The sequence below is a fragment of the Malurus melanocephalus genome, unplaced genomic scaffold (genome assembly GCF_030028575.1).
Source record: "Malurus melanocephalus ecotype Western Australia unplaced genomic scaffold, MMel_1.1 scaffold_731, whole genome shotgun sequence".
NCBI lineage: Eukaryota > Metazoa > Chordata > Aves > Passeriformes > Maluridae > Malurus > Malurus melanocephalus.
Genome location: NW_026623963.1, coordinates 192,064 through 213,826, shown reverse-complemented (window position 1 = coordinate 213,826; position 21,763 = coordinate 192,064). Strand labels below are relative to the sequence as shown.

Genomic DNA, 21,763 nt, shown 5'->3' with positions numbered 1-21,763 from the left:
GAGAGGGACARTGAGGGCCAGCTGCTGGTCATCAGTGCCCACTACCTGAGCAGAGAGGAGACATCCCCCAGCCCAAGGTGTCAGTGCCCAGACAGACGGACACGGCAGCGCAGCCGCAGATGGACACGGAGCTTGGGGGCAGCAGGAGGTCTGGAAAGGCTGGTGGAGCTGACCCGCTATGGGAGGGAAGTCAGGTCAGAGCCTGTGCCTGTGAGCAAAGACAGCTCCCAGCACAGCTCTTACCCCACCCAGCGCTGCTCAGAACGCGTGGGCAGAGGGCAGCAGCATCTAGGGCTTTTGGGGTGCACACCAAAATCTGCATYACCCTCATCTTCTGGCACAGGAGGGATAATCTCCACAGCAGATTCACTTCTCTTTCCAAAAAGACATCCMTGGTGCTGCCCCAGACTCCCTCCTAGGCAGCAGCACCTCCTACCCCATTCCACATGCCAGCACACACCACCTATCACACACCCAGCAAAAGCTGGAGGCTCCCCTGCCCTGCAGCTGGGCTCAGCACCCTCCAAAACACACCAATGAYGTCAAACCTGTCCGTGTCTCTCTTGCACAGCTGGCACTGTGGCTGTCACACACCTTCCCTGTCTCTCGGGGCATGGTGCAGCCAGTAGTGCAGAGCCATGGCACCCCATAGCACACAACTTCCAGGAACATGGAGATCTCAAAATCCAGCTGAGCCAAAATCCACATGAGGTGGAGCTCAGGCAGGGAAAACCATTATTTTACGACAGAGAGCTGTGGATGTCAGCTGAACTGGTAGAGCAAGAGCTGCACCAGTTTCCACTGGGAGTCCAGAAAGCAGCAGTTCAGACACCCAAGTCCCTGCAGGAAATCTTCCATATTCCACAGCCTGCYGGTTGGAGTCCACCCAACCCCCTCRTAAGGAAAGAGCACTCTCATCAGACACCTTGTTTCCACTCAGAGCGAAGGTCCCTTTACAGGAAGGGCTTTTCCCCTTCCACTCTGTGCCCCCTCCTTGCTTCGAGGCCCGCCTGAAGTGCAGCACAAGCAGGGGATGCCCTGGGCAGGGCTGGCTCCACGCTCACTGCTCCGAGCTCAGCAGGGTTAGAGGCCTGTAAGATCAACGATGGCTTTAATAAAGATGGCATCATCTCGTACGTAGGAGTTCTTGGCTTCCATGACAGAGACTGGGCAGAAGAGGGGGCAGCCGCTGGCGATGTTCATCTCCGTGACGGGGCGCTGGAAGGACGAGGATGTCACGTCAGGCCGGAAGGCATCGATGATGTGCTCCCGGTTATTCTGGTCCAGGAGCATCAGGGTGACCTGTGGGGAAAGGTGAAAACATAAGGGAGTGGCTGAATAGAAGGCACCCAGTGAGCTGCTGTGACACATGCAAGTACCAGCAGCCACAGCCACCCTGTGCACCAGCAATGAGGGAAACGCCTCTGAGTGGGGCCAGCGGAGAATGTCACCTCAGTAGTGGCCTCTAGAAATCTTCCCACATCCTGCCTGTCACTGGAAACTTCCCTGTGGCAGCACTGGGCTGTCAGACTGACTGAAAACATACACCTTGCTCCCAGCACCAACACTGCACACATGTATTTCCCTGAGCCAGGGCTGTTGTCCTCTGTGAAAGGCAGTGTTCCCTCTCTGTACCCACTTGTGCCTGCCCACTCTCTGCATGTTCTGCAAACCTGCAGTGTCCAGGAGCTGGGATCTGAGCCCCTGACATCGAGTTGCCTGTCGCCCCCGAGCTCCRAGGCCACCAAAACCTTCCCTTGCCCTCAACCCCTGCAGAGGCTCCATGGGGTTCTGAACATCCCATGCCACCCCTTTGCCCCACAGCTCAGCTGGTGCTCTCAGCACACTTGAGAACTCCCAGGGGAGATGACATAGAACCCTTCCTCTGTCTTGCCAAGTAACCAGTGACAGTACCGAGGAACTGGAGTGGTGCCAGAGAGGCTGTGGCTGGACAGTCTGCTCCAGACCCACCTTCTGGTTGAAGGGCCACCGCAGCAGCGCATCGTTAGGTCCCTTCATCACCACGAAAAACAGGGACAGGTGGGTCCCGCGCCCGGTGCCGTCCCCATTCAGGTACACGCGCAGACACATCTTGTAGCCGTACTTGCTGGTGTAGAAAGCTGTCAGAGAAGTGTGAACGGGCAGTGAGGCTCCAATGCAGCACAGCCTGGCACCAGCAGATCCCTCTGAACTCTGAGGGCTCYTCAATTGGAAATCTGTGAGGAGCCAGGTCTGGGCTGCACTAGAGGTGGTCTGGAAAGYCCAAGGCCAGGCAGTACAGCCCCTGGCCTGAGCAAACACTGCACAGAGCAGCCAYTGTCCATCCCCTGGCTGTTCCCCCACTGCCAGGGGAGATTTGCCCCAGAGCTGGGCCATTCCTCCTGCACCCCAGTGCTTAAGGAGCTGTGGTTCAKGGCAATAACACTGGTGAGCAGGAACAAAATCCCCCATAAAGCACCTGGCTGGGGGCAGAGCACCCTCAGCACTCAATGTCCCCGCTGTGAGCTGGTGCCTCTGGTCAGGGCAAGGGCTTACTTCAGTGAGCTTTAGTTCTCATTTGGATCCCCACAGCATGGCTTGGGCATGGCTGGGATGGGATTTCAGGCACTTTCYTTCTCCAGCAATCCTGGGAATGCCTGTAGTGCAACACCAGACCTATGTGGGGTCACAGCTTGGAAGGGGACCTGCCACAAGTCACCTTCCCAACAGTGTCACGGCAACACAGCTGGGGCTGGCAAGGCTCAGCCAGCACAAGCAGAAATCAGAGGTCACAGATAACATTTTACTGCAGGATTTTGTGYTTTTCCCAACAGGCAGACTACAAGTAGTAGAGACACTATGCTYTTCCACAGGGCAGGGAGCAAGAGATCGAGTCTTTGTCACTGCGTCCCTCTTGGCAATCCCCAGCTCATTTCCTCTGCTCCTTCCTCCCCAGCTGCTTCACCCAAAGGCTCTCAGGACAGATGACCCCTTTGCTAGTGCAAGGAGCACATCCCCACTGCCCCTCTGGTGCTTCTCAGCACTCCCATCACCCTGTGAATGTAAACCCCATCAGGAAACAGGAGGAAGGATGGCTCCAGAGTGGTGGGAGCAGCCAGGGAGAGGGACCAGGCAGCTGTGCATCCTGCTCCCCCTGGCCCAGACAAGGAGCAGAGCAAAAATTCAGCAAGCCCCCCAGCTCCAGTCTGATGGATGATGGGTGGCTTCACCCTGGCTTGTCCCAGCTCAGTTTCTGAATGAAACTTCTTTGCACAATTTGCTGCTTTCAAATTAAGATTTTGCCCTTTGCCAGACCCTGTGGCAATCGCTGTGTCCTCACAACACTGCTGGACAGTAACTCCACTTCCTTTCCTTTAACACAGGTATCAGCTGGTATTTCCTTGCCTTTACGTTTAATGCAAACCAAACAAAAACAGCCATTTCCCTCTTTCATCCTATCCACAGCCTGTACCTCTCTCCTCTCAGCCCTCTCTTCCCTCATGGAACAGCAATGCTCTGCCTGCTTCACTCTCCAAGACAAAAGACCCTCATCTACATGGAACATTTTTTTCTCAGCCAAAGTCTCACCAGGAATGAGGATCTYTCAGGCCTGTACTTTGCACTTGAAAGGTAAAAACCCCAGACCTGCCTTTTCCAGCAGCAGTCCTGGCATCAGGCAGAGACAGCCCTCAGCTCCATCCACACTCTGACCACACAAAGAAGTGTCATTAGTAGACTGCAGAGACCAACCAGCAACACAACACATGACCTGATGGCCCACAAAGTGGTTTCTCCTTTGATGCAACAGTTTACAAAAGCCTCAGGTCCTTGCCACAGCTGTCAGCAAGGATGGGGACTGGCCAGCAGCAGGGAGGAGGCACCAGAACCATGAGCCATGGTTTTGGGATGAGCCATACATTTGGAGCACAGTTCATCCCAGACAAACCTCTGGACAGACAGAGCCTTCTGCCTTTGGTAAGGTTTTACCCCTTTCCTGTGGGTTAATTCCCAAACTCATATCCCTCCCCCGGCTGACTTGATTCTCTAAYCCATAAAACCAAGTCCCACACCCTGCCAGGACCCCAGAGGCATCAGCTGGGGGTCTGAGGATCCCCTGAGCCAGTCACAGTGAGCTGGGACACCCAAGGGCAGCAGACAGGCCTGCTCTGTCCAGTGCCTTCCCCCAAACTGCAGCCTCTAGAGAGGTTCAGGTCCAGCACGTTGGGGCACTTCCCTTGGTATGCTTTAGGCTTTATTTAGACATTGTCTCTTGCACAGTCATACTTTAGGCTTTAAAAATGTATCTATCTCTGGAGTTCTAATATATATATCTTCCCTTCCTTAACCATTTTATTGCTGCTTTTATGGTCTCTTGAGTATCTTAATTCAAACAAAAGGGTTACACAAGGATCATCTAGTCCAAGCCACTGCCATGGGCAGGGACACATTCCATCTGACCAGGTGCTCAGGGCCCCATCCAACCTGACCTTGGCAGCATCTCCCAAGCAAAGGACCTGCCACAAGACCCACACCCAGCTAACATGCARAAGATTTTGGGGATTTTGCACACCTGGAGAGAAGATGGCAGGAGAGCGGCCCGTTATTGCCTCCTGACGCTTCCGGGCAAACTCCGTTATCTTCCAGATGAAAACCCCGTCATAGGTGGAAGCCTCCATGTTGCGGATTTTCTCCTCCATCTCAGCCATGGCCAGGTCTTTGAGGCCAATGCTCCTCTCCAGCTGCCGGACCTGCTCAGGGGGACACACAGTGCAGGTTAGGAACACACAGGCTGTGAGCTCTGGAGAGCTGGCAGAGCCTGGCATCCCCTTTGGGACTGCTTCTCACTGAGAGAATGTCTCCAGAATGCACAGGGAGCACGGCTGTGAGACATTGAGCAACATAAGCCAGTTCACTGAAGCTTCCCTCTGTACCCTGTCACCCTGGAGAAGATCCATTGATACAGCTCAGTGCTTGAACTGGAAACTTTCCCATAGCCAATGTGAAAATCCTTACAAGGAGGTGCTTTGTTGGCTGAGCAGCACAAGAAGTGAGGATGGGGGAAAAAAACCAATAATTCAGCATTGTGACAAAACTAAATTGACAAAGAAAAGAACTTACACCCTCTAGAGGGTCTGTCCCTGCCAGCTTACACAGGGTCATGCCAGGTCCCTTGCCCTTCCCCGAGAGCACAAACTGCACAGTTCCAGGTGCCAGGAACACTGGGAGCACTCCAAAGGGACAGTGCTGGTGCAGACTAGAGTAGRCAGCTCCTTCACACCTCCAGAGAGCTGCTGCAAGCAGCAGCACCGATGGCACTCCTTTGGCAAAGGAAGCACTCCTTTGGAAAGGGCTGGAAGGTGAGCAGCCCAACGGATTCAGCGAGATGAAGTGCAAGGACATGCAGTGAAATTCTGAGTGCTCTGGCTCTTATTGGAAAACTTCACTGAGGAAGAACCCCTCAGTATCTGCCCAACTTGATAATTAACAGAGACATGATGCTTTACACAGATGAGTTAAATTCCCAGCTTTTCCAGGGAGCTGCTGAGSGTTGGACACAGGCACAAAGGGTAGTTTAGTTTTGCCTTCATGTTTGTGGAGTTTCAGTGCCGGTGGAGAAGCTCTGCTAGCTTGTAACATGGAAAGGAAACAGGAAACAGCCTCTCCTGGGAGTGCAGGGAAGCCCAGGCACGCAGTTACCTTGTTGCTCAGAGTTTCAATTTTCTCCTGGTCCAGCCGGTGCTGGCGGCTGTAGGCTTCGGCTGTAAGGGACACTCTCTCCACCTCCCGGTTGAGCACACAGACAATGTTCTCAAAGGTCACTGTTTTCCGTTCAAGGGCCTCACATCTTCCCAAGAGCTCCAGGGATGGGGAGAGCTCTGACTCAGAGCACAGCGAGTTTGCTGCCAGCAGTGAGGAGCTGTTTTGTGATGAAGAAASGACAGGAAGGGGCTTCAGGTCCCCAGCACCAGCCTTGAGGCTRAGAACAGAGCTCAGCAGCATGTAGAGATGCTCTGCCAAACACTTGCTTTCATGTTCCAGRAGCTTTTCATTTTCCACCTACATGAAGAGAAATACATCCCCCATTCAGCATATGCAATCTGCACTGTCACCATCCACAGAACAAATTCCTCCTATCCAGGTCACAACATCAGCTTTAAATTTATAATTTATAGGGGGGAAAAACAAAGAAAGTATTAAAAAATGTGTTTCGGTGGGGGTGGTGTGGGGTTTTGTTTTGTTTTAGAAAAGCTTCGATTCACATACAGTGAGGGGTGCTAAATGCTTCCCCCAGCTGTACTGGTCTTTTCTGCCTTCCTCCAACCCCTCCCAGAAAAGCTCTCTCACATGTACCTAACAGCAACAAAGGAGAAAGCCTCACATAACTCCAGAAATTAGTTCAGGAGTTGGAAAACAAAAAGACACAGACAGATATGGCTTCTTCACTTACAGAATCACTGTAATCACAAGTCATTACACATTGCTTGGATTTGAAGAGGCCTTAAAGCTCATCCTATCCCACTCCCTTCCATGGACAGGGACACCTTCCACTAGACCAGATTGTTCCAACCCGGCCTTGGACACTTCCAGGGATCCAAGGACAGCCACTGCTTCTCTGGGCAATCTGTGCCAGGGCCTCACCACCCTCACAGGGGAGAATTTCTTCCTAAAATCTCATCTAACCCTGACCACTGGCAGTGTGAAATCATTCCCCTCCCCCTGAAAGCAGCATGACCACCAGAGTCCCAAAGCACTCCAGGTGCTCCTTAAGTAGGAGATTTCCTGGGACTTCCAGACCCTGTAGATGATGTGAAGCTCCATTTGCAAAGGGTTTAAACCTGCTTTTTGTTCAAATACCTGAATGCAAACACCTGCAACAGTCTGGGCGACAGCAGTTTGCAGGTGAGCTCTAACCCTGGCACTGAAAAGCACCAAGGTAAGCCAAGTGAGGAGTCCTTACCACCTCAGCACAGCCCACAGCCTCAAACCGGCAGGGCACTTTGGATCTGCCACAGGTCTTCACATGGTCTCGAAACTGGAAAGGAAGAAAGAAAGGAAGGCAGTGTTAGATRTGTCCCCAGTGCTCCCTTTCCATCTCACTGACATTTGGGAAACTGCAGCCAAGCTGAAGAATGCCYGAGCTGTGGCTAATCACCAGCTGCCATGGTGCCCACTAAACCTGGGCTCTCATCAGGCATGAGTTTCTCTGGAATACAAATATAGCCCTGATCCCTGAAGRAAGCTTAATTTTTCTTTCTCTGGACAGCTAGGAGGTGTCAATGCTCACCTAAACATGCAAGAGAGAAAAAGCAATAGGTGTGGATGCAGAATAAGGAGCTTCCCTGAAGAAATGGGAGGCATAAGAAACAACCCCACAAAACAGGGACATATTTAATTYTAGGCATTTCACACAGCCCTGGTCAGGACGTGCCACAGGTTGGTATTTTTACCTCCATCCCAGCATTACATTTCTGCAGAGGTGCCACTAACCCCTCAGCAGTGAGATGACTCATTCAGGTTCCCACACAGCGCATGATCAATCCAACAAGCACTGGCACAGCTTCAGCTTGGGTTTAATATATCGCTCACCATCAGATACCAGAGCTCTGTTCTGAACAACCACCATATTCCCCACTTAACTCCTACATCTGCTACAACAGATGTCAATTAAAACTGGTTTTAAACCACTTTTTTAAAGGCTTCTAGATCCATCTGGCTTGTGTAATGAGTCAGGTTACCCTGAGTTAACATGGCAGCAAATAATCAACTGGAGTTTGGAGAGATAAACAGGAGTTAATATTTAAACACAGGGTAATCACCTTTGGGGACCCCATGAGCTGGGTCCCTTCAGGGCTTCAGCTCCAGCCTGCAGATAAGCACCCCAAAACCCCAGCCTGCAGATAAGGTGGGCTGCACCCAAAAACCCCAACTTGCAGATAAGGGGGGGCTGCACCTCCAGCCCCAAGTCTCTTCTTATGCTACCCACTTAGAACACTTTTACTCCTCTTTTTGCTGCCTCTGTTCCCCTGTCCTGCAAAAGGGCTTTTTCCAACATTGCTACTAAAAATATTTGCCTGTAGCAGGCAAGATGGTTTGAAAGTATTTCCCAAAACTTGAATTTTTCATTCTTTTGAACCTCAAAGGAGCCGGCAGCCTGGATATGTTGTAGGCATAGATTCTATTAGATGATTAATTAGAAATCAATTGACATAGCTGGAGATGGGCTCTTTCCAAAAGKGCAGCAGTGGTTAATGTAGTTGCTGTACACAGAACATAAACCCATGAGAGTGCTTTTCCCCCTGGCATGGCTCCATGGGAGGTGGCACTGGCAGCACCAACACTGACCTGCCAATGTCCATGTGCCACATTCCCTCACACCCAATCTTATGGAAAACTCAGACCCACACTAAAAGCTGCCACTTAGTTGTTTTCCCCACTTCATCTCCCAATGGACTCTGCTCCCCCACTTCATCTCCCAATGGACTCCCAATGGACTTCCTGCTCCCAGAATGCCAATCAGCCCATCAGGACACCAAATACCCCATGGCACAGGGTGGGATGGATACCTTCTCCCTGGGAATCTTCTTCCCACAGCCTTCGCAAGTCAGCGGGAATTCAGGACAGACCTCATCATGAGCCTGTGAAGGAATGTACAGGAGATAGTTGTCCTCAAAAGCCCCMCAGAAGTTCTGTGATGAGCACAGCCCCACAGGGGTGGATTTATAYTTCATTACAGCCAAGCACTGGATTTACCAACCTACACTCAGACCTTGGTCACGCTGATCCTTCTGAGTGGTTGCTGGCTCATCCTGCGACCTCAGGCTACCCCAATTTTGGGTGCCCACATAGCCTCCCTCTCTATTTAAAAGCTGCTACAATGATGTTTTTGAAAAATCAAATTGTTGTTTTGATGGCAAAGATAATCAATGGGAAGCTCCMTTTRTGGCTCTGCCAGGAGAAGATACATTGGGGCAGGTTGAATAGAGTGAGCCACKACCTCAGCAGGATAATTTGGATCATTTTTCCACCATAATGGTTATCAGTCAGCTGAACCATGGGGCCTRCACCAGCTCATCACACTCCAGGCTAAGCTGTCTGATTGTATCTTCACATTTGAATTAGAATACCATTTTTCAACCAGAAAGAAAAACATTTTTAAACTGTTTCATTTCCCAGTCCCCGCACACAAGCACCTGCCCCAGCAGCCAGGGTCAGGGCTGTGTGATRACCAGAGAGGCTGAGCAAACAACCAGGGCAACGTGATCCTCTATCCTTGGTAGACTCTTGGGCAACAGTGCTGGCTAAATTGGGAATGCTGGAACATGTCTCTGCTTCTGTGTCATTTCCACACTGCCTAAACCTTCTCTTTACACACCCACCAGTTGAAATAAGGCATTGGAAACACCATAAATATGCAGATCAAAATTCAAATTAAAAGATAAGAGCACTGAAGTCTCCTGCCTTGGTCCCATTTAGTCTCTGTTCACAGAAGGTACTGCCTTGGGGGGAACATGCACAAACATCACTGGGTCACACATCAGGAAGTGGAAAGTAAAACCAGAGGTGGCTCCACTTTGGCTTCTTARTTACTCTCTCTTTTACATTTTTTTAAGTAACTTAAGCTCAGAGCTTCACTGTGTGTCCCTGGAGRGATGACCAGCCAGCAGGATTTGGGGCACTGCTGCCTGCATGGACACTGCTGCCTGCAGAGGGGGAGGAGGCCAAATCCCTGCCTTCATCCCACTCACTCAGAGGGGCTGAGCCCTTTCTTCTRCCCACCTACTGCTCTCATGTTCTAGAAACATACRATAAYATCACCCCCAAGACCCACAAAGTAYGGRCAGAACAGATGGTCTTGCTGRAGGAAGGAAACTTCACTGCAGAGGTAACTATTTTAAAAGGGAGTATTTTAAACTTTGGGTCTCCCATGCCAACATGCTGGGTGTGAAACTACCACCCCCTCCACACTCCCCACCTCCCAGCATTTATCCTACATCCACACTCCACTCTGCACCATGATGTAATGCCCAAGAGTGGACAGCCCTGYCTGCCCAGCTAAACCCAAAGTGGAACTGTTCTTGTATGTAAATAGTTAAAGACACCCAGAAGCTTCAGCTAGTGCAGATCCAAACTTTTCTGTATAAACAGTTTCAGGCTCTTCTGGAATCCCCTGTTCCTCCCACCCCACGCAGGTGTCAGAAGAGAGATGGATGGTATCACTGCTGGAGGAAATCCACCCCACCCAGAGCCAAGAGCAGAGGTGGCACTGGAGCCTGATCTGCCACACTCCACACCCCCAGCAATGGGGCAATCCTCTTTATACCTTTCCCAAACCCACAGCTGCAGCTTCTGCTACAGGGAGAAGCACCAATGACATTCAGGCATTTGCTTGGGAAGTTTTTGAGAGTTCTAGAAAGCCATGGCAGTGAGTGGGGAGAGGGAAGAGCAGGCACTCGTGGTGTGCTGGAGGGAACCAGAGTGGAAATCAAGACAGACAGGGGTCAGAGGGAGAGGACAGCCATGGAAAAATTAAAGTGGAGCTGGAAGAAAATGGCTCACCCAGAGAGGCACATGCCAGCCTGCAGCATTCAACAACAGGAGCTGGAAAATCCACTGGGACAGTTAACAGGCTTCAGCAACACCTGGCTCTTCCCAATCAATTACAGCCAAAGTCGCTGATTGATCCACACATCAATTTATTTCCCTAATAATTCACAGAGAGACAACCCCACAGCAGCCTGCCCATCACCAACTGCTATCAGACAGGCCATTCTCTGGAAGCCCACCTGAAAATAGGCCCATGGAAGGACCAAGCAACTGAGAGGAACTTGTGGGTTCCCTCTGCAGCTGCTCAGACCCTCAGCACCTCCATGTGCTCCAATGGGTGCAAATATCCCATCACAGAATCACAGACTGGTTTTGGTTGCAAGGAATCTTAAAATTAATCTTTTTCCACCCCCTGCTATGGGCAGGGGCACCTTCTACTAGACCAGGTTGTTCCAAGCCCCATCCAATGCTGGCCTTGGACACTTACAGGGATGGGGCAGCCACAGCTTCTCTTGGCAACCTGTGCCAGGGCCTCACCACCCTCACAGGAAAGAATTCCCTCTTAACATCTAATCTAAATCTCTCTTCTTTTAGTTTAAAACTGTTCTACCTTTTCCTATAAGTCCATGTAAAAAAGTCTCTCTGCATCTTTTTACAAAGTGCAGTGAGGTCTCYCTGGAGCCTTCTCCAGGCTGCTCAAAGGTGCTAAGCTCTCCCTTCTGCCTGCAGACCCACTGGCAAAYGGAGCTGCCTGTGCCTACTGGGAAACTCCCACCTCAGTATCATGAAAGCAGAAAAGCTGTATATTTTTAAATTTCCAGTATTTGCAGCCAACGTTTTTCTCTCTGGCAGCAGGATGAGGCAGTTCCATCTGGGATAGCAAGGGCAGCACTGTGCCCCAGCTGTGCGGGGAAGTGCAGGCATACARAGGAAAAAGTGGGTTTTAATAAGGGCAGCTGATCCCAGGAGCACACAGTGATTGCTCCTAAGGAAGCTGAGGGCAGACCTCACTGTGCTCTGAAGYTTCCTCACCAGGTGTAGCTCCAGTCTTTGCTCTATGTGACCAGCAACAGGACTCGAGGCAATGGCTGGAGCTGTGCTAGAGAGTTTTATTTTGGAAAAGGCTCTTCCCCAGAGGGTGGTGGGGCACTGAACAGGCTCTTCAGGGAATAGTCACAGTCCCAAGGCTGCCAGAGCTCCAGGGCAACACTCTCAGACAGAGAGTGGGCTTGCTGGGATGTCCTGTGCAAAGCCAGGTGCTGGACTGCATGGTCCTTGTGGGTCATTTCCAGCTCAGGATATTCCATGGTTCCATGACAATGTCAGAATGAGCTGCTCCCCTGCTTCTGCATCAGACAATAGGGAAAACTGCAATTTCATCTGACCACCATTTCATCTCTCAGGGCGTCACAAAATTCAGCTCTAACTCTGGAAGAGGCTCCCACTGGATATCATCACCTCCATACCCTGATGGCAGAGCAGGAGGTGCCCCTGCTGCCCAGCTGCTCATTACCCTCCACACCCACACAGGTCTCGTTCTATGGAGCTCTTGTAACCATGCTAGGAATTCATCAGCATGACACAGGGCTCCCCCTCTTGCAAAGGGACAAGGCAGGTGGCTGGGAAATGCTGCTGTTAAAGCAGCTGMTGGGAGATACCTCTGCCAGAGCCTGTGGGAAGGTCACAGCAAAGGGCAGGGCTGGCAGAGGGACGGGGGACAGCAGGACAGGGTCCGAGTGAGCTGCATGCTGCAGCCCTCCTGCAAAATCCCCTGGTCTTGGATTAATTAATCTCCTCTGAGCACAGCAACAGTGACTATAAGCAGAGAGCTCAAGGGCTCAGCAGCGGGAAGAGAGCAACAAAAAGGTAGCAAAACTACCAGGATGGCAGAGGAAAGCTAGCTGCTATGGCACAGGGCACACCAATGCCTGTCAGGGCTTGGATGGCCTCCAGCCCCAGCACTGCCATGTGCAACACTTGGCTCCTTTGACATGGTAGCCTGGCTACAAGAGAAATGGTGGGCCCATGGAATTGTAGACAAAACATTGAAAATGGGTCTCTAGTGTAAAAGACAGGATTTTGAGGGAACCTGAATCCTTTATGCTTAGAAGCATGAGTTCCTTCGTGCACCTCTGCCAGCTCCCGGGGGCTCTGGAGTCYCCAGGTTGGCAATGTGCCACAGTGACAGATACTTTGTATATAAACTCTACACACAATGTATACTTTGTATACTCTGAACTCCACACGCCCTCCTGTGCTACAGCCCCTCCTGCCAGGGAAGTCCTAAGATGGTGCTGCGCCTGGCAGGCTCAAACCTTTCCCCACACAGATAGGTCAGGCTGCCAGGCACAGGGTGACCACATGCTCAGTCCTTGTGCTACTGCACGGAGCCCAGCAGCACAAGGCTGGAAAGCAGGAACCCAGKCTGTAATTCCCAGGGCCAAATGGGAACGGGAACTTTCTGAGAACTTCTCCCTTGCTGGGACATGCTGGTGACAGATTCAAGCAAGCTTACTTGGCACCGCAAATTATCAAACCTCAAAGAAAATGTCAAAACCAAAGAGAAAGTTTGCATCAGTAGGTGCAGTTGGCTCCAGCTGGGCATGCAGGGAGGGCACAGGAACCTAACACACCCTCACTGCTGCTCAGTGCCCTGGTGCCCACCCAAGTAAGGACAGAAGGTGGCAGAAGCCATGTCGGGGTTTCCATGGGCCTGGCTCATGCTTCTGTTCACACCCAGTGCAGGAACTCTTGTTTTCAGTGGCGAAGTTTTGCTCATCAGCTGCTAGGGCTGATCAGACAGAGGGTTGATTTGGAGATTGTTGGCAGAGGGACACCAAGGCAGTGTTTCAGGCACTGAGGACAAGTGTGAAGGCAAGAGCAGTTTCTCATGGCAGAGGAGAGTACAAAATGCATTTGAAGCAACAGCAGGTTTTCTGCCATTTTCTAAAACAYTCTGCCACCCCTGGTTGCTTTCAACTATGAACTTCAAGCATGAAGTGCTGGCATATTGCAGCATGCATTTTCCAAAAAAAACCCTCCATCATCCCAGAGGAATGATTTTCSTAGGGAGATTCTGTTCTGAAAGGGAGTGAGGCTGGATCCCCAGAGCCTTTTAGATCAGCCAGTGGGTGACCCTGCCCTGCTCCCACGGCGAGCTGGCACTAGGCTCCAGTGTCCCCCACTTCAGATGTGGCCAGGTGCACTGCAAAACCTAAATCTGCTTGCCAAGGAAAYTAAAAATTACAGTGTTGGACTATACCAACTGGGATCATCTGATTAGAGATAACTCCATAGGTCTTCAGGGCTACAATTAGCAGTCACAGTCACATGTGAAAATGCCCAAGATGTGCTGTTCACACCCAACAAGGTCACTGCTGGAGAACAACCTGCCAGCAACAGGCATCTGTCATGGCACCATGCTAATGATGCCAGGCACCAGCACGTGTACCAAACGGGTCTGAATTCCCCTCTGACAGTAGCTGCATKAGCTGCAAGGTGCTGAAGGGCTGGTGGCCATGCTCTAAGGCAGAATTTCTGTGCTGTGCAGGTGGCCAAGCACTGGGAAAGGCTGCCCAGAGAAGTTATGGAGTCCACTTCAGTGCAGATATCCCAGAACCATCTGGACACAGTGCTGTGTCGTGTGCTCTGGGATGACCCTACTGGAACAGGAAGGTTGGCCCTGATGAGCTGCTCTGGTCCCTTCTGACCTTATCCATGCTGGGATTTTGCAACAGCACTGTCCATGCTGACCAGCTCCCAGGAAAACACCCCTGGAGAGATCTGCCACCACTCTAGAAGCACTTTCACCAGCACTCAAAGCTTCACCTTAATTGCTCAGATCACAAGAGACAGCCTCAGGATGAAGCTTGCAGGGGTCTGCCTGACCTCCACACCAGGAAGGGTAATGCTGGCACTGACCATGCTCTGGGAGCTGCAGATGGTGGGCAGGAAGGAGGGAAGCTGCTCTGCCTTGTAGGTAGCCTGGAGTTGCAGGCTGTGAACAGAAGGGCTGTTACARGACCCCACTGGTCCCCAGAAAAGGGGAGACAAGACAAATCTTTCARCTGGGAAAGGTGTCTTTCACATGCTGGAGAAACAGCCTGTGGTGAGTAGTGTGATTTCAAACCAAGTTTCTCTCTGTTGTCCAAAGGATTAAAAGTGCCCAAGGGTGCATGTGTGATGGTGGCTTCAGCTCAAGGAACATTTCCCTGGGTGTGAAGTCCTGCCCCACAACTCCCCAAGCTAAGTTCATGGCAAGGGGCTTCCTCACAACTCACCTCCACTTCAAATCTCATGACATAACAGCTTTTCACTCTACAAGGGGCAGATGCCAAACTATTAATTTTTGGACCACCACAAGAAGGCTGAGTTGGTTTCAGAAGTGACAAGCAGACCCTCTGCAGCYGGGGCTTTTCCCTCCCACACATGTTCTCTGGCACTCCCCATGGCTTCACCTCCCACCACGGGTTTGGACGGGAAACCACCTCGTGTCTGGGCAGCCAGCTACACCAACTACTGTGGGGACTGTAAGGGTGGCTGGGCCATATCTGTGGGCCTCAGCTCCAGCTGTGGAAAGKAAGGATGTATCTGATCCCTTTTCCAAAAGCAACAGGTCCTTATGGTCACCTGCATGTGCAAGTCAGGGATTCTCCCACCAGAAAATGGTCTGGTCCTGCTGGTCAGGCTGGAGCTGGCTGCAAACTGCACTTGGAGGCCGGAACTCAGAGCCAAAACCTTCATAAAAAGACAATAAATGCTGTACCAGGTTTTAAAGAGAAGGCTGGTCACCCTGATACAGCAGCACCAAGTGCTCCTGCCACAGAACCTTGAGCCTTGTACCTCACATAGACAATACTGATACAACACTCAGAGGTACAACTTTGTAGGAGCAGGAGACAAGTGAATGAGCTCCAAAGACCAACAGCTCTCCTCTAAGCAACGTGCAAAAGCCTGAAGATGAAGGTTCAGCCTCAGCTGAAAATCACCACCAAAACTTGCTGGGGCATTCCCAGGGTGCAACTGGGAAGGAGGGACATGATGTGCATGATGGCATATGAGGAAGCAGGAGGARCCCCTGGCTCTGGGCCCCCAGCAGCACTTTTGAGGTGGGAGTTTTCCCTACACAAAGTGCAGTAAAGATTCTCCAGCMTGTCCTAAGTATGAACACTGGGCAGAAAGGAACGTCCAGTGTTCTCCTGGTCCCAGGAAGCCACAGAGCCGAGAAGGAGATGCAGACATCCTTTCTGACACCAGGCTTCTGAGTAAAATCACTTAGGTTCTGAGTTTTGCACTTTCTATAGCCTTCCAGGTTTCACTTACAAAGAGCTGTCTAAAACCAAGGTGAGAACAGCAAACTCAAAACATAAAACTCAAGGAAAACATACTCCTTCCAGCATGGATTAGGCCAGCTTATCTCCACACCTGACTGTTACTCAGTCTCAGGAGCTGAGCTCATCTGAGCCTCACAAAACTTAGTTTAAATACTGACGTCAGGTGTAAGTTTAAAACTTAGTTCTCCTTCCTAAATTTGGTCAATTTAATTTCCTTATGTCTCAGTCAATTCTATTTCTTCCCAGCTGAAGAGGGCTCAGTTAAATCCCCTGTCTGGGGTAACCAAGGGGAATGCCAAAAGTGACCATGKGTGTACCCCTCCACAGCCCCCTCCTCCCATCCCAGTCCCAGGAGGAGGGCACAGGAAGGGAACTGGGGGGATAAAAGGCACAAATGAAATGTGTATGAGAACTGACAAYGATATGCTGATAAACAGAAGAGGGACGTGGGCAGGTGGAGGTACTGTAAGGCAGGAGGAAAAACACACCAGAGCTGAGGACTCCTTTTGCCTGGATACCAGCAGGCACATCTTTGGGGTCTTTCCTTTTGCTTTAATGAGATGGGTTTAGTTTTTGCAGCCCTCCTCAGACTTTGCTCCTGAATCTAAAGGCTCATGCCCACAGCCTGCTTTTCCATATTTACATTGAGACAGACTCATCAGAAACCTTATACAGGAGACAAGGTCACYAATAAAAGGAAAAACCCTTCAGCGCCACCACAAACTGCTTTATCCAAATGCTACTAAATATTTACAAAGTCTGAAAAATGCACGTCTAGACTCAGACATTATTTCATATGGTTCACACAGCTTGAAGCAGAAGCACAAGTCATATCCAAGCAAATTGGACTCAGTTTGTGTATCCCTTTGAGTGTCAACGTTTAGTCTGCCTGAACAGAAAGCAAAACTGAAATCAGTCTTCATAATTTTTTGAGGCTTAAGGTTTCCAGCTGCAGAACATTTTTCCCCTGTGCGTGTCCTGATAAGATTAGCAAACCAGAAGTGACAGTATCTCTTAATTTGCAAGGGGAGAGCAGCCTCTCTCAGCATAACCCATGATTTTTAAATTAGCAAACAATGAATTCACTCTGAGGGACTTTCCATGTCCTGTCAGAAATAGCTCTGAGGGACTTTCCAAAGTGGGAGTGCTGAGTTACTGCAGGATGTTACCCACAGTGCAGCTACAAATGCAACTCTTTTGCAGCAGGCAGCTCTGCACTGKGGCCCTGAAGGCTGGGTTTAACATTAGCCCAAGGTACACCAAGAGGCTCTGGGCTAATGCAGCCATTGAACACCGCCTTTCCCAGCCCTCCTCAGCCACATGGCTCTGACAGCACGGGGACAGCCAGTCCTGATGAAATGTCACAGCTCTTTGGGAAGCAGCTGGGAGGAGATAACACAAGCCAGACCTTGCCTCCTCCCACCAGTTCCTGGGAAAGAACTAGCTTTTCCTGAGAGGGAACAAAATAACCTCCTCCCTTCGGCTGAATGCCACCGGGCAGGCAGGAGAGGAACTCAGCCCCTGAGAGGAAGCAGCCAGCACTGCTCCAAGCCTTTACTACCCCTGTACCACCCAGGACTCCCCAAGACACAAAAACAGGGAGACAGGAGACTCACAAACCCCTGGAAGGGAAGATGTGTGCCATAGACCCACAGCCCACACGCTTCAGGGCCACACCTCTAYCAAGCATTCTTTGTCCCAGCAAATGCCAAACTGGGGCTTGGGAAGATCAGATGGAGAGTGAAAASAAGGCACAGTCTCATCCATTCAGCAGCTCTTCATCAGCTGTGCATAAGGCTCTGGGGCACCAWAAGCTCCTGCAGCCCTGCAAGGAATCAGCCTGACCCCAGGACAGCTCACTGTCCTTCTGAACTGCCAGTGGGAGCTCTGGCCAAACTCAAGCATTCAAACACTTGTGAGAATGGATAGGGAGGACCTTTGGCAGCTGAAGATTTTTGCTGAGCTCTGCAAGAACACATTAAGACTTATTTTAAAACCAGGAGAAAAAGTTCAGCACAACTCACCAGCCACAGCATAATCAGCATTGAAGTTGTCGACAGATATAATTTGGTTTACTCTAATGAAGATGAGCTCACTACAATCACTGCAGAGGACAATGGAATTCTGGGCACCAGCAGAAATTGCAGCATGGAGCAAACGATCTGCAGGCACCACATACAGCCTGAACCTGAAATGTCAGTACCAGAATATCCTGTTCCCTGATTCTCTGTGGTGTTAAGCTTTTCACCTAACATTTCTTCAGTCCCACATCCCCACCATGATCCTCTCACAGATCTATAAATGCAGGTTCACGACATCAGGACCATTTAGCACTGACATCCTCATCTTGGACKGAACTTTGAGCACACAGAAGAAGGCTCAGACAGCAGGATAAGGAAGCAGAGATGCAGAAAYRTCTCTCTACTAACAGGCTCAACAGCCTGCATCAGGCAGAATGCTCAGGCCTGATGCACAGCTSTTGCTTCTTCCTTCCACTTTGCAATAGCATCACTGAGGGAATGCCAATGTCATCTCRGACAGAACAAGGTTAGACCTGTTCCTGACACACATCTCMGTCACTACCAAACCTCTTGAACCAGAGGCTATGCTCTTTATCTGGAGCAAGTGTTAGAGGGAAACAAAATGTATTCCTCTTATCTCAGACCCCCCATGTGGCAGTGCTGCAATTCCAAGAGGGATGACAAAATTGTTCTTCAGGAGCAACAAAGCATCACGTACATTCACATGCTATGGACCAACCACCCATAAAACCTGGATTAAAAAGCTGGTGGGCTCCTCAAGGAGAGGTGGAAAAACCATCCTGTCCAGCAGCTTGTGACCCAGAACAGCTTGGGGTAACAGGTGACCAGCCAGTACCCAACACGCAATCCCACTGCCCTGGTAGCTCTGGAGCCAGCTGAAATGGGATTACTCACTTTCCCTGAGCTGATGGAGGCTGCAAGAATTTTGTGTTCACATAATGCAGAGAAATTCACAACCATACAATGGTGCAGCAGTTTCTTGACAGTCTTGTATAGCAGAAAAGAGCTGGAGACAGAGCAGGTGGTTCTCACCATGGCAGGAATTGCTCACAAGCAAATCCCAAGCAAACCTGAAATTATCTCAGTCCAGCCTGTGCTCTCAGCAGCGCACACAAACCCTCCCTCAGGGAATSTCTCCAGCTGACACTGAAGTCCAGGGATTTGTCAACTCTTCCCCACTGTCAGTGGGCACAAAATACCCCCTGAGCCTTCCCCAAASACAGAGGAAAGAAGGATGCAGACTTGTCAAGCCTTGCTTTGGCCTGTACCTCGTATTCTTTGATGGTTCCCTTCCAGGTGCAGCCACTGTTGATGCAGACAGCAGGCAGACTCTCCACCTCTCGCCGGGCTGCGTTGTCTGGGAAAGCCTGAAATGGAAAAAACAAGCAAACCACAAATATTACTGAGTGGTTGCAGTTTTGATCAGGACTTTTAATTCCTTCTGAAGACTCCTCCCAGAGCAGCTGTCCCATCAACCCTCAGAGGTGTGTTAATAGCAACCAAATCGCTGTGACAGCTTTAAGTAGGACACCACTACACACACGTGACCTGGATTTCAGCCCTGGGAGTTCAACACAGTAATCGCCACTCTGACTATTGAAGAAAAGGTTTCCTAGGAATAAGGGGTTSTCAGAACTTGTGCTCTAAACAAAAACTGCAACTGGTATTACTGACACCAGTGATCTGTTACATTTTTTTAAGTGCATTTTTGCTTACCGAGCTTGTTTCCAAAATAGAAATTCCTTCTTCATATATTCCTTCCTGGATACAGCTGGCACACTTTTGAGGTCCAGCACTATCATACAGAAAAACAGTCATCAAATACAAAAAAAAAAAAATCATTTATGATTTAACAATAAAGTGATTTCTGGTAACTTTATGAAATGGAAGTGTTTTCTTATTTTTAAAACAACACATGGAAACCTTGCTTGTGTTTATTTTTGATTCCTATTCTAATTTCATTTCTTCTTCCAATTAACCATTCTATTAAGTTTCCCTCATGCTTAATAGATGAATGCAGGAGTGGGACAGAACACAAGAAGATTTCTCTGGAAGCCAGCTTGTGCTTAAATCTTTCCCATTTTGAGACAACAACCAAATTATGACTTTTAGGGGCATTCAGTAGCTGTGATGAAGGAGACGGGTGATAGACCTGGACTGCCTCTTCAATGGCAAAAACAATGCAGGGGATTCTGGAAAAGAGAACTTGGAAGCAACAACAAAGGCAAGTCAGTGATTACACATTCCCTTAGACAAGAGGTGATGCTGAACCTGTGTTCAATGATTGAACACAGCTCCCTTACTAAGAAGGTCATGAAAAWGAGACTTTTATCTCCATTTGTCCTTGAAAATGCCTTTTCAAGCATTTTGTCTTCACTCTGAAGGCACAGCAGTTACCTGATGATTTTCTTCAGGCAGTAGGAGCAGTAGCGATGGCCACACTGCGCCTGGAACGGTCGCCTCAGAATGTTCTTGCAATCAGAGCAGAGGTATTTGACCTCCAGTTTAGTTCCCAGGATCTCCTTTGCAAATCCAGGCTGGTTTAGATCCAAAGAACCAGGTGGAGAAGAGTTTGCTGCTGCCATGTGAACGAAAAGTTCTGGCTGTATCTCCAGAGACTGAAAAGAAAAGTATTTTCCCCATTATATATAAACACCATTTGTAATTGCATAGAGGTGATTTTTCATACAAACGGTGCTACAATACAAGTAAACACACTGATGAAAATCACACCAGAAGCCTGCCTTTACCTCAGAAATATAGGAGGAAACTTGAATTTTAGAACTAAGTCCAGAACACAGAGATAGGRTGAACAGACCTAATAAAGCTCCCTGTCCGAGTTGACTGAAATACAGCCTGTTTAAAGATATCAACACCTCTTGCTCCAAACAAGGGAAAAAACTTAGAGGTGATGAGAAATAAATATAATAAACTGTCTCAGTTCACCAAAAACCTGTTGGCTACCACATTCCACAAATGCTTGCTCTCACACCTGCTAGCTCTCAGGAGGGACCAAAATTCTGCCCAGAGGCAGCCAGTCCCAGAGGTTCCTGGGGGAAAGCTGGGCACACAGTGTAGCCCAGATTTTGTGGTGATGTCCAAGCAGGCACAGAGGGGTCTCCAGAGGGATGGAAAATGAGGATGTAAGAGGTATGAGCAAATTTGAAAGGAGAAGAGAATAAAATGCTTTTGTTTTGACTGCTTATGCATCTCACATCTTCACTCCCTGTAACTACATCCCACAGCCACCYGGAACACCTAAGGCAGCACATCCACGGAGTCCCACATGGTTTGGGTTGAAGGGACATTAAAGCCCATCTCATTCCAACATCCTGCCATGGACAGGGACACTTTCCACTATCCCAGGCTGCTCCAAGCCCCGTCCAWCCTGGCCTTGGACACTGCCAGGGATCCAAGGACAGCCACAGCTTCTCTGGGCACCCTGTGCCAGAGCCTCACCACACTCACAGGGGACAATTTCTTCTCACTATCCCGTCTAGCCCTATCCTCCGGTGGGAAGCCGTTCTCTCTTGTCCTCTCATTCCATGTCCTTGACCAAAGTCCCTCTCCAGCTCTCTTGGAGCCCATTGAAGCACTGGAAGGGGCTCTAACATCTCCCCGGAGCCTTCTCTTCTCCAGGTGAACACCCCCAGCCTGTCTCCGGGGGGAATCCCCGTGTGCGGAGACACCGCGAACCGGAGAAGAGCCCGAGGCTCCCCCGCTGTCCCCGAGTGGCCCGGGCTGCCCGCGGCAGGAGGGCTGTGTGCCGGGCCGGGCTCCCGGCGGAGCGAGGCCCAGCCCCGCTGCTCCCGGAGCGCCCCGCACTCACCGGCCCTCGCTCCGCGCCCGCACCGGAAGCGCCGC

The 21,763-nt window shown here is 50.3% G+C and overlaps 1 protein-coding gene across 4 annotated transcripts in view; it reads right to left on the bottom strand.

Annotated features, from left to right (window-relative positions):
• Positions 1–206: 206 nt before the first annotated feature.
• TRAF2 (TNF receptor associated factor 2) overlaps positions 207–21,763 on the bottom strand; it is a 24,338-nt gene continuing 2,781 nt past the window's right edge. Inside the window, exons 1-10 of one of the 4 annotated variants that reach the window (XM_057384663.1) lie at positions 21,729–21,757; positions 20,297–20,517; positions 19,616–19,694; positions 19,168–19,266; positions 8,544–8,615; positions 6,938–7,012; positions 5,677–6,036; positions 4,550–4,727; positions 1,972–2,120; positions 207–1,302 (exon numbers count right to left, since the gene is read on the bottom strand). In XM_057384663.1, the coding sequence (XP_057240646.1) occupies positions 1,084–1,302; positions 1,972–2,120; positions 4,550–4,727; positions 5,677–6,036; positions 6,938–7,012; positions 8,544–8,615; positions 19,168–19,266; positions 19,616–19,694; positions 20,297–20,484 (1,419 nt within the window). In that variant the 5' untranslated portion in view covers positions 20,485–20,517; positions 21,729–21,757 and the 3' untranslated portion in view covers positions 207–1,083. The other 3 variants (XM_057384660.1, XM_057384659.1, XM_057384661.1) reach the window with 3 other exon arrangements.